At 46.0% G+C, this 12,889-nt stretch overlaps 4 protein-coding genes across 4 annotated transcripts; 1 reads left to right on the forward strand and 3 right to left on the reverse strand.

Annotated features, from left to right (window-relative positions):
• Positions 1-1,747: 1,747 nt before the first annotated feature.
• EDB91DRAFT_1032398 (uncharacterized protein) lies at positions 1,748-1,957 on the reverse strand (the record flags this gene model as incomplete). The annotated part of the gene is made up of 1 exon (XM_041312746.1): positions 1,748-1,957. A coding segment is annotated over one exon (210 nt), but the record flags the coding sequence as incomplete, so codon positions are not given.
• Positions 1,958-2,497: 540 nt separating this feature from the next.
• Positions 2,498-4,139, reverse strand: EDB91DRAFT_1239152 (uncharacterized protein; the record flags this gene model as incomplete). The annotated part of the gene is made up of 6 exons (XM_041321816.1): positions 2,498-2,620; positions 2,856-3,250; positions 3,314-3,592; positions 3,678-3,830; positions 3,894-3,898; positions 3,934-4,139. 6 exons carry the CDS (start codon positions 4,137-4,139, stop codon positions 2,498-2,500), a joined length of 1,161 nt encoding a protein of 386 aa, XP_041172903.1.
• A 1,805-nt stretch (positions 4,140-5,944) lies between these two features.
• On the forward strand, positions 5,945-6,694 carry EDB91DRAFT_1085568 (uncharacterized protein; the record flags this gene model as incomplete). The annotated part of the gene is made up of 3 exons (XM_041315911.1): positions 5,945-6,007; positions 6,105-6,218; positions 6,269-6,694. The coding sequence occupies 3 exons, from the start codon at positions 5,945-5,947 to the stop codon at positions 6,692-6,694; spliced, it is 603 nt and encodes a 200-aa protein (XP_041172904.1).
• A 4,230-nt stretch (positions 6,695-10,924) lies between these two features.
• EDB91DRAFT_1252803 (uncharacterized protein) lies at positions 10,925-11,705 on the reverse strand (the record flags this gene model as incomplete). Its single annotated transcript, XM_041323559.1, has 2 exons — positions 10,925-11,542; positions 11,604-11,705. 2 exons carry the CDS (start codon positions 11,703-11,705, stop codon positions 10,925-10,927), a joined length of 720 nt encoding a protein of 239 aa, XP_041172905.1.
• Positions 11,706-12,889: the final 1,184 nt, after the last annotated feature.

A 12,889-nucleotide genomic window follows, 5' to 3' on the forward strand; every position in this document is an offset into this window, starting at 1 on the left:
GAGAGTTCGAGCTGATGCCTCTGTGATCTGCAGTGGGACCAGAGTGGGTCGAGAGCCCTGCATCAGAACCAAGCAGTGAGCGACCATGAGGTCTACCAGCCTGGGGTGGTGCCAAGCCCTGTCCTTGTGGTCTGGGACCAACACTGCTCGCCCGCTGGGAGCTCCCAGATGTCGAGCAAAGTGGAAAATGGTTCAACATCATCTTGAGTGGTCCTTTGGGGTCAACTGAACTGAACACAGAAGTTAGGTTTTGATTTTTTAAGGTATTAACAACACTTCCCACGCAAGTTCGGGGCTCAACGCCACAATTCAAGATCATTGAAATCAAAGTTGGTGAGACAAGTGGTACAGCAGAGATGGGACAAGTTGATAGTGACCAAGGTAGAAGGTGGGTAGTGTCCATGTGAATATAGATGATATGGAGGAGGTGCCAAATGGAGCGCGGCACTGGCAGGGAGTTATAGAAATGCAGCTTGCACTCTGCACAAATTTGATGATACTACGTACGGATTTGTTGACGAATGGTGACTCTACCGAGATATTTGACCTCATTTAAATCTTCATCATGTATGTTAAAATATGATTGAATGACACTTAGAGAGCCCATCTTCAATACTGTCCATGAGAGGTGATTAGTGCGTTCTTCAGAGTGATATCATGTAAGGTAGGGTTGATGAGTGGGTCAAAAAAATGCGCGTGTGTCGTTTGAGTGATGTCGGTTCAGCACCCCCGGCAAGAGAAAATTGATGAATTGCACTTGCTGGTTTATGAGGAGGGTCTTCTCTCAGTCACATCTTGGCTGAAAAAACAAGTGTTGTTTTGGTGTAAGATAGGGTTGATGAGGGGGTCGAAAAAATGTGTGTGTGTTGTTTGAGCGATGAAGTTGACCTGGCAAAAAATTCGGCACTGTTTGGTATGAAGTCATGATGTCAGTTCAGCACCCCCGGCAAGAGAAAATTGATGAATTGCACTTGCCAGTTTATGAAGAGGGTCTTCTCTCAGTCACATCTTGGCTGAAAAATAAGTGTTATTCTGGCGCAATGAGAGCCATGTCACAATATTACAAACAACTAGGGGGGGAAATAATGATGAGGTGGATGATAAGGACCTGATTGGCAAGAATGAGTTTCTGGGACTGGGGGATACAATTATTCATGAGCAGTAGGTACTCAAACAGGTGGGATGAGTGAATTATAGAACTAAAATGATTGTGACTAGAATATGCGGGAAAGGAAGGCGCCTGAGATGGCCAACTTGAAGGAGATATCTGTGGGGGTGGCGCAAACATTGGTGGTGATAAATGTGATTGGTATGCTGGGAACGAACTCGAAGCACCAGCAAGTTGCGATGGAACAGTGAGGGGGGCAAAGCATTGAGCAGGTGGATAAGAATGAGGTTGTGGTTGGAGAGGGAGGTGCGCAATGCTTCCAGTGCTTGATGTGGGTTGGAAGTGTGTCCAGGATGTGCTGTCATTTTGAACAGGTGGTGAGAAAGTGAGTGGGTGATACTGTGGAGTTCCCACTTTAGCTCCCTTGGTGCGTGTTGCAGGCTGAACGGGCTTCTTTCCTGTTGTTTTGGCCTTAGCCTGTTTCTTGGGCCCATGATCAAACACAGGCCAGTGTGCCACCTTTGTCATTGGGTGGGATTGCCGCCTCTCCTCCAGTTTTTTTGCTAATCTCTTTCCTTGCATCTGTTTCACAGCAGCTTTTTGGACAGCTCCAGGATCTGCAACTCGTAGTGGTGTCTCGCAAAGCGATTCCGGGAGAAAAGAATGGATATGCTGGTAGTTGTGGATGGAGAATGTGTTGAGGAGATAGTGTGGTGATGGTTGGTGTTCCACAATACTTGTCATTTGGTCAGTCTGTGTCCGTTCCTGCCATACATGCTTAGTAGACAAGTCTGTACAGTTCGCGTCGAGACAATTGTGCTGAAGGTTCACTGCACACACAATATCCTGCAATGCAACTTGAATTGCAAAGTAAATGCATAGGAAGTAGGAAGGCTCACCATTTCTGACACTACTACTTCCTCATCAGTAAGCACAAGGCACAGCAGGTGAAGCAAAGGGTGGCATGCAGGCATGATGGAAAAGACTTGGAGAGCAACAAATGCGACTGCGCGCTGGGTCATTGTCAAGATCAAGATTTTGTGGATGCGTCCAATACAAGTCTAGTAGTAAATAGCCAGTTAGCATTTCACTGGCAATAATACAACAAGCGAAAATGCACCTTCTCCTTGACTGTGTCTCAAAAGATAACATGCCCATCCACTCGCGAATGTTCATGCTCACCAGTCACAACTGAAATCCCCTGGTAGTAATGTGTGTGAGAAGGACTTTGGAAAAAGTTCCCCTTGAGTATTTTTGCGCAACAAGTTATTTCCCATGGAATGGAATCGCGCTTAGACCTTCCAGTTGTCGAAATTGTACCTGTGCCTTCCATAGCATGGTCAATCTCTGGAACTTCAGATGAGACTGTTTGATTAACCATACCTGGATCTACAAGATTTTCATTGGGAATCCCAAGCAGTCAACCATGTTCAGGATGGTCTTCAAGGTAGGTGACAACCTGCGGGCCTCTCTGAACCCATTGTTCTGCATCAGCATCATACCAATACCCACCTGTGGCAATGTGCTTGATAGTGTCATTGTGAACAAATGTAGTACATGTGTCCCGACTTGGAGCTTGTTGATTACTGAAAATGCATGTAAGCTGGAAGACATGATTGAAGGATTCGTAGTGTTCTGTAGAGAAAATGATCGCAGGTCCAAAGTGTTGGATGAATGCTGGGAGGTGAACCAAAAAATGAAACTTCGGTTTGCTGATTAAGATACTTGGAGCACATTGTGCAGTAACATTGAGAAAGTCGCCAATTTTTCGAGATAGTGCTGCCAAGTAGCTTTCAGTGTCGTTGATTTTTGTATGCCAAATGAGGACAACCAATTCTCTGATTGCAGTCCATCCATCGAGAACGCTCTTTGGAACAAGGTCATACACAGCGAATGGCATAACCTGTGCAAGACTTTTGAAATGCTTGCCGATCAAGCCCCCTTTATAGTGACAAATGTAGTCAGCATTCAGGGACGGCACATTCAAGCCATCCGTTTCCAATGAGGCGAGACGCGTCTGAAACACAGTGAGTAGTTTTGCTTTCTCGAGTAGAAAGACAGTCTGGCCCCAGAAATACTTCACAACGCCAAGTAGAACAGTGTGAAGAATCTCGGTCGGAGTGTCGAGGTGAATATTGAGTCCTATGTAGGTATAGAATCTGAATTAGTTCAATGGCACACGAAGAATGGTCCAATAATGCTTACCGTTCATCCCGAGAAGGGGGTTTATCGCATCATAGCATGTCCTGCTTTGCAACAAATGCTCGAGCTCGTCCTCCAGCTTAGCACAAACTTCAGATTCTGCTAACGCTGACTGTCCTGTGTCTCGTTTTCGCAGTTTCTTGCCCAATTCTACCAGTGTATTAATGAGCGAAGATGAAAGAGAGTCACGAACTCCAGTTGACGTTGTGGCGGCTGCAATCTTCCCTGCAGCTCCCGAGCATAACGCCGTCTCAAATTGCTGACAGACTTGCAATGTCATTTCTTTGGGTGTTCAGAGGTTTCCTTTCTGTCTCGTTTCCTAGATCAGTGAATAGCTGTCTTTTTGGATGACATACTGTGAAAATACTGTTGTAACCGACGTCCAACTCCTTGTATTCTTTCATGCCACCAATGTGGCAGGTCCTGCAAAAGTAATTACAGTTCAACCCTGCATGACTACATTCTTGTGCCTGCATTGGATTGTCTCCTGCGACAAAGAGTCCAGAAGGAATAAGCATCACTTACTCATCGAATTTACAGTCCCATGCAATGATCCCTGACTCTGCCGTGTTGCTACTCATACTTGAGCTAACAAAATGTTATGAACAGCAGAGAACACGCACTCAATAGACTCCCTCATTGCATGCATTAATTCCATTGGCACAGCGTGCAGGGATGACATTACAAATTGAACGCAGAATTCCTTCTCCAGCATCTCACAAGGCAAGTTGGCATTTGACATGTATATTGCATGGTGCTTGTTCCACTGTTTCAAGACATTCCCGGAAACATCATCCATAAATATGATCAGAGGGACTGAATACACCATTCGACCCTTCACTTTTTCATGGAGTGGGTGTGGTACAAGCTTTAGATATTTTTCAGACGATGCTAAAATTATACTAAGTAGTTCATCGCCCTTGCTTTGAATGTAAACCTACCTGTAACCCCACATGTGAGCTCACCCACAATATCCTCGAATGAATGCCTGAAGATCGAAACCGGTACAACCTCTTGTTCATCACTGACAATAAAACCAGCCTAGCTGACGTGTCAGCATGCTGTCGCAGTATCAGCCAAATCAAATTGCGTACATCTGTATATTTCACAGCACGGCCCATGGTGTATAACTCCTTCTGCTGACCTAGACCGTGTGAGCGCCCTGGGTTCAATGGATCATATGAAGCATTAAAAAAGTGCTCGGGGACAAAATAGTCTCCCGAGCATTCTTGCAGATGTTCATGGACAAAGTAAATGTTGCCATCCACACAAGCTGCCAGAGGTGATGGCAGTTCTAGCAGCATCTTCTGCCCATGACAGACTTGAGACATCCCAGCTCCTCTGTCCTCCGGATAGTCCAGCATAGTGAGTGAGTGGGTTTGCATAATCCTGAAGTATATAGTTAGAGTAGGTAGTTGTCGTACTCTTATTTTACCTTTGCGATCGCATGTCCGATGTCGTTGATATAAAATATATTGCCAGATGCAGATGTGACTTTGCGCATCGGATTTCTGACAAGTCCATGGATGCGCTCGTTTGATTGCTTAACAGCCCTGAGAGATGGGACGTCGCGAGCACCAAGGTCCCTGGCCCAGCTAAGAACAGCTCTCTTCTGTGCTTCTGAAAAGGGCAGCCAGTGCCGAACTAAACAAAAGTGATGTCACGAAGTGCTTTTGAAAGATAATGAATATCATCGACATCTGAAACAACAACAAATGAAACTTACTCCCTTCAATGACCAAGGATAGTACAGACTCCCATGCTTAACTTTCTCGTGTATCGAGCCAGAATTGGTAGGAATTTCTGATTCGCCTGCAATTGTGTCAATATCGCAAATGAACCTGCAATACTGAAAACTGACACGATAACTCAATCCTGAAATCAGGCTCAACATCTTGAGTGCCCATCTCATCTTTGAGAGGAGCAAGAGGCGTCCTGAAAAGTTTATCGTTGTCGAGTAGTGAAGCCTTAAATTCATCAAAAAGATCCCAGTCCCCCACTGATCTCGTAGGTATCACAATGCAATTCTACATCCCATAGTTCAGACAGTGGGATTGGTTCATCTTCAACACGTGCCGATATCGGTGCTGGCTGCCCACTGTTGGATTCATTGCTGGGATCCCCGGGTTCATATTGGCCACCATCAGTGTCGTGCTGGAAAGATCCGGAGTTATGGTCGACTTCCATATTGAAGTCATCGAGTGCAGGACACATAGGTTCTCCCAGAATGTTTGAGAGTAATGTGCCACTTGTGAATGGCACTATCACAGTGAGACTTGACGTGCCTGCGCTCCATTGTCCAGGAATCCATTCTTGTTTGGGGGACAGACCATGCAAGTGACACGAGTGCAGTGCTGCATTGCAGTATTTGAAGACTACACATGTGAGGGTTTAAATATATAAACACTCTTTAAAATACTTGTTCCATCGATAGGTATCCCATTCATAATCGCTGCTGGTCGACGACTCAAGTCAGCGCCAAATCTTGCGAAGTCCATTGATCACGTGCCAAATGTAAGTGCTTCATTCAATTGCGAACTCCAACACGAACTCGAATGAATCATTGTGGGTTTTCAAGCACAACAAACTGGGCCCATATGACACCACTCACAGTAACATTATATCCAACAGTTCATGTGGTGCAACACACACAAGACACGTCCATACAGCCTTTGTGCATTGGTGTCTGCTTTTCAGGTACTCTCCCGAGGCACCTCATTCACGGCATTGTTGTAATACTGCCCCCTCCTGACCTTTCAGACTGATTTGCTAATAGTTCTTATTTCCATTTTAGCTGATCCAAATCTCTGTTTCAATTGCAGAGGAGTATAGCTCATTCGCAACACTGGTCATAGAATCTCTTGCTTTGGACGGGTATCCTACCAGTGAGGGTTCTATATCTGAAAATGTATGTGCACAACCTTCTCTTGTGAGATTCAACAATTTTAATAATCTCAGGTTGCTGCTGTGAGTGAAAGTGGACACAAACTAGAGCCCTACAACTGGCATGTCGACATACCCATTACATTCCTCCCATTGCCATCCGATTTCAACCCGACGGATTCTTGCCATTGGTCAAGGTTGTTAGAGCAGATCCAGTGCTGGCTGGTTAACATACCGTCAAATTCACAACAGTGGACATGGGGTCGCGACACATTCTGGTTCGCTTTTGTTGGTGCTTACCCAGACTTCCCAGGTGGCAGTTGGTTGAGGTGGGACGCAAGGATTCCCCTCGAGGGCCAGTTCATTGAACAGTGGCTCAAGGACGGAGCTGCAAGTGTAGGTGGGGATCAAAGTTGTGAGGGCTTACTTGGGCAAATATGGGCCGAGTTTTGTACTCATGCAATGCTTTTCCATCCTGAGCCTTTGTTATCAGTTGATTGATGGTATATACTGCATATCATGTTAAACTGTATCATTCCATAGCATGTGTTGTGAATACTTGAAATGTAAAATGTAGTTTTAACATTACTTGGACACTCATTGAGCGCGTGTTCATATGCTTTGATCCTGGCAAACTTCGATGTGATGTTATAATGATTTGTTTTCCTCCTATGGGCCTCCTAGCGATATACAACATACATTAAGAATACATAAGGCTCACATCCAACAGACACACAGCTCAAGATATCGACCATACAAGTGCCATTACATATGAATGACAACCAGGGGTCACCATGTGTATAATCTCTAAATCACTTAATGATGATGTTACCATGATGTTCCATTGGTGATCTCCCATGACAATGAAAAGTTATCCATAAAGTGGTGTGAGACACATAGTTTTTTATTTTATATGAATTTTGCTCAGAATACACCAAGGTTGGCATCTGCCATACATCTGAATTATCCTTCTCGTGCTATGTTTGGTCTGCAAATTACGTGTTTTGCCATGTAAGGCGCCCCATGAGGATGCGACACCGACCACCCTGCACTGTCACTAACATGTTATGTTTCACCTGGCCACCAGCAATTCTGTGCATTGAACATGCTGTGATCCACTAGTTCTATCCATAAAGCCCATTTAAATCAGCGTCATGTTACGAGATGAAGGCAGGTCTAACACATCAGCAATGCGGAAAAAAGCGCTATTAGACTCACCAGCGTTTGTTACACCTCTTCGGATGGGCGAGAAGAATCCGCCACCTATGGTGCTCAGCACTGCCAGGATGCACTTTAGGAAGAAGGTGAGCAACCACCTTGTGATAGCACTGACCGATTAAACAAGAAGCAGGCGGGAATGACGTGTTTCCTCCTAAATGGCAGCAGTCTAGGATGCTGGATGGAACACTGTTCTATCAAGACAACTCACTCTTAATGACTTCATGGCACCGACCTTTACCAGGGGTGCGACTAGGTCAGTAAAGAACTTGCCATTAGGAACAAGGAATTCATAATTGAACATAGATAATCCGGGATATCTCATTCCTGAAAGTGAATGGCACATCTCACCATTTGGTCGGTCCTACTTCATTAATCACAACACTCGGACGACATCATGGAAGAAACCAATGCCAGAACATCCACCAGGGAGCTTGACACTGGAGTGCACTATTGAGGGTCACTCTGAATGCATATGGAGCCTTGCCTGCATTGGCATCAATTGCAATATCATCAGCACATCGGATGATGGTTCAATTCGTCAGTGGACAAGGGACGCAGAGCCAGTAGGAAAGCCTTGGAATGGTGGCGGGGGAGGGGTGGGCTTGATGACAGTATTTTCAGATGAAACAATGGTCGTATGTGGAAACACAAGCAGCAGGCTATGGCTTTGGAACGTAAAGGAGGGCATCATGGTTGGTGACCCGTGGGATGGGCATAATGCTCCTCCAGCACAGTGCCTTGACTGGTCATCCAACACCCGGGAGATAGTAAGTGGATCACAAGATGGTTTAATATGATGCTGGAACACGGATACTGGCCAAAGAATTGCACCACCGGTAGAGACCAGTCATGGTCGGCTGCTTGCCATCAAATACTCACCACAAGGCAATGAATTGGTGAGCGGAGGGAGGACAAGATGATCCATGTGTGGTCAAAGGATGACGACCTGGGGATGGAGATCAAGGGACATGGAGCGTCAGTGACATCGTTGTGTCGGTCCAAGGATGGTGCACACATCTTATCCGCTTCATTGAAACACACCATCCAAAAATGGCAGTTGATTGATGGGCAGGAACTTGTCATTTTTCAAGGTCAAACCAACAGCGTCAGTTCGCATCTGGAACCTCAAGACCGATCAGCCAGTCAGAGACCCACTCTTGCATGATGATCAACTATTCGCTGTTGTCATGTCCCCCGATGGAAGATGCATTGTCAGTGCTGGAATGGACACAAAAACATATGTATGGAGCCTGGAAGCAGTGCTCAAACAGCGGGTTAGTTCAGATAATGTGAGCATGCTTATCTGTTGTCATTCTGAGTGTGAATGAAAGCAATGCAAAGCCTGACATGAAGCTCAAGGCAAGTCATCTCTGCTTCTTTTTTACACTGCACCTCACTTCTTGACTAGGGACGCGCAGCTCCATCTAGAGATGTACACCAATTGGTTGTGGATTGATGCTTTGAACACTTATTCATCTCGTTAGGTCTTTGACCCCACTCGGTCTCTAGACAGCAGGCAAACAACAGAGGCTTTGCAAAACATGTCAGTGTAGCTTTTATTCCTGAGTTCTCACACACCTGACACTGATACAGGACAACAACTTCTGGAACACTGATATAAACTGCGCACCTCGTTGTGCAGCTCCTTCTGCAAGCCCATTGTCCCCCCCTTGTTGGCACAATCTATTCAGTTTGCTGAGTTTCAGCACTCGATCTGCAGATATACCCCAAACAATACCGTTCCAGCCCCAGCATTGGAATTCCAGCTTATCTCCTATGAAAATATCCAAATGGCCTGTCAATTTGGATGTTGCTGCTTGGCACGAAGATGTGAGCACTTGTCATCACTATAATTGTGTGTTTTTTTTTTAAAAAAATTAAATTGATTTGCAGAGATATGGGATTGTTCCTGAATCTGACGCAGAAGCAGCTGCATATATGCAACATGCAAGCAACAAAATGGCGACAGTTCAACAGCACAAGGTCCAGCTGTAGCATATACACAAAGGTCTCAGGGGACAACCAACACAAGACTCAACTGGTGGAGCAGGGATTTCCTTTGGTTGCCGTCATCATTGTCCCAGCCATGAGGTCATCTGCTGTCATATACCTGATCCGACCGCTCCAATATTGATATCCGCTCTGCTTTCCGACCCCCTCCGCTCCATCCATCCTCCGCTCCATCCAACCACAAGTCCGCATTCCACCCCTATGCTTCCGCTCAACCGGTCCCCTTCCATAAACCTCTCCATTCAACTGGACCTCTTTCCCCTTTTAGATATATACTTCCCCCTTTAGTTCATAGACCCTTACTTCCAGATGACCGGTAATCCTATTACCGCTCAATCACTGATCCAACGCATACATATTGATATCCACTCCAACTTATGTCTTTGCCTATGTAAAATACTTACAAACTATGTCCTTGGTACATAGCTTTACTACATAGTTATCCTGATCACTGCCTCATACATAGAAGTATATAACATATCCTGTACTTAGATATTTTCCTCAGTCTTAATATTACTTGTCTTCTCGCAGTTACATCTTGTGAGGATTCTCAGTAAGTCCTTGCCTCCTCTGGACACAAGTCTCAACTTGTTGTCACCTCCGACCCTCCGACCTCCGCTCCGACTTAGAGCCATGCTCTAAGTCTTCCCCCTATACTCTGCCCCTATCAGATATTCTCCCTTGTCCCTCCATATTATCCTCCGCTTTCCCCGCCCCTACCAACATTCCCCTGCTCCTATCCACTCTCCACATCACTCCCCGCCTTCTCTGCTCCGCTCCTAGTTGGTCCGCCACTAGTAGCTCTTATTCCCCGACCCTCAAAGCAGACCCAAGCGGTCCATTTGTCCTACCGTCAGACAACGTCGGACCCGCTCCAAATTTGAGGCACGTACTCGGCTAAGGGCACAGCACAAGAGCTGAAGCCAAGCCCTGACCCCTCTGCTTCCTGAGTCGGCACAGTACCTAACATCTGCCAAAACTTTCTGTCTCGATAATAATTTTCACTTTTCCCTTTCATAGGTGTTCTGTGCTGTCCTATGCACATTGAGCATTTCATGCGATGAAGTATCTGATTTCTGGCTTGTAACTACTCAACACTGTTGTCTCATTGGCTACTCCATCTTGGTGTAACTGACCATTTAAATCATACACCAGTTTCTCTAGTCTTGCTTCAAGTTTCGTCAAGCCTGTGACAACAAACATTGCGACTCTCCAAATTATGCATACGAGTTTGACACGAGTGGTAGAATTTGAGGAAAAATTTAAATGAATCAAAACAAACATATTGACAAGTAAAGGACTCTGCATTGAGATGGCTAAAGATGTTCAAGCTTTGGCTTAACCGAAAGTCTCAGTTTCTCATCAGGCACCTCCCCTTCCTCTTCCTCCTCGGCTTTGCATTTCATTGAGCCTGCATTGGACGAACCGGAACCACTGGGCTGACATTGAAGGGAAATTTCTTCATCATTCTCCTCATCATTCTCCTCATCATTCTTCTCGTTACCCCCCCCCCCCCCCATCACTTCCCTCATCACTTTCCTCATCACTTCCCTCCTCATTCATTGCCCTCTCCATTTCTTTAGTCTCCTCCTCCATGCCCAGCCTACTGCATTCTGCGCTACTCAAGCCTTTGGGATGGCCATCCACATGCCTTTTCCCAATGTAAACCAAGTACATGGTAGAGCAATGCATCTCGCCCACTTCATAAACGAACTCCATGAACGGATGTCCATTATCGTCCTGAACCTCGAGGGCAGTAATGTCATGGTTGCTCTCATGCCAAGTATCCTCCACATTTTCATTGTCAGGTTTGGTGTCTTCACATGGTGTTAACCTGAAAAGTGCCCAGGAATTCGGAATTTCTGCGCCTTTCATATTCTCATCCCTCATAAAACAGCGCCAGGCAACAAGTCCCTTGAAGGTGCCTGTAATATTGCCAAATGAGGCAGCACCATGGATATTGCTGAGATCATCAGTCTCGGAGTCCTCTTCATAAGTCAGCATGAGCCAGCCATCATATTCACGAGGATTCAGCTGCTCCCTGAGCTGGTCGCCCTCCCAGGCAAAGTAATATTTCCCACAGAGACTTCTGGGAGACACAGGATTTAATGCTGTTTGCTAGGTTCAAAATGACGTCATAAATTTTGTAGACCTCGAAGTTAGTTGTGGAGGAACTTACTACACCTTCAATTATGCATTTATCTTTGTGCGACCAATATTTGGGTCGTTCAATGGCAATATCATCTTCATCTTCAGGCTCGTCACCATAGCAGGCCCACATGGTTGATGAAATTCGGTGCGTTGAACAAAGACATCCATATATAAAGTCCATTTGACTTGGAAAATGTTTGTGTGTATTTGTTAAGACTGTGCTCAGGGGTAAAGCAGAGTGTGAGGGGCTTGGCTTCAGCTCGTACGCTGTGCCCCTTACCCGAGTACATGCCCCTAATTTCAGAATGTAGTCCAACACAAATTCTATGGGTTCCGACAGGACGTCAGAACAGGGGTCCTCTGAAGGAGGACCGACAGACTACTAGGTGAGCGTGGGAAAGTTGGGCAGGGGTTGTTCCGCCTGACAGGAGGGAAGCAGGAGACTACTGCGGTCAGAACCAACAGTAGAAGTGGAGCAGAAGGAACTGCTTGGACGAAGTCCGAAGCAGAGCGGTGTGGGTGAGGAAAATAGACTCTGTGTGAATCAGAAGTTTAACAAGGGTGCGAGGCTTATACTCGTCCCAAGTGGATTGCTACTGGGTAGCGAGTCCTCAAATAAGTGCGAGGAAACAAAGACTAGACTCTGTCTAGCAACCCTGAAGGGTTCCGGTCCTTACTAGGACTGGAAACACAAAGATGCGGAGGGTTCCCGACGAGCAGGAACTCAGCACGTGACGAGCAGAACTACAGGGAACTAACAGAACTAATGCAGGGCAAACAGGACAAACGGGGAACAAACGGAACTAATGGGAAACGAATGGAGGGAAAAGAAACTACGAGCCTGCAGGAGGATGATTGGGCAAAGTCGGACCAGGCTTGTGTCTGGTACTTGCTCCAAGTTGTCGGATCCGATGTCGGGCGTTTCGAGCGGAACTCACGGGGGCGGGAACGATGCAATGTGATCAGGAATAGATTCGGGAAGATATTTTAAACAGTGAGTGGAGTACTGGGAAGTACTCTGTAAGTGGAAGTGGAGTCGAGTCTATCAGAAGGTAAAAAACTAAGATCCCATCTATTGCTACCTATATAGGAAGGGGTTCCGAAATGCGATATGCTACAACCGGGTGAGGCTGTGAGATAAGGAATCGGTCCCAAGTAGCGGAAGGATCCATATAAGTACCGTAACACATGGGAAATGAGATAGGAACATGTTAGTGACACGGGGAACATAGCTAGTACTCACCAGTGAGGATGGAAGGACATGGACAGGACGTAGGAGGATGTCCGAAGGCTGAAGGAATATAATGTGTGTGG

The sequence above is a fragment of the Suillus paluster genome, assembly GCF_016628075.1.
Source record: "Suillus paluster strain FC165 chromosome Unknown EDB91scaffold_73, whole genome shotgun sequence".
NCBI classification, from domain to species: domain Eukaryota; kingdom Fungi; phylum Basidiomycota; class Agaricomycetes; order Boletales; family Suillaceae; genus Suillus; species Suillus paluster.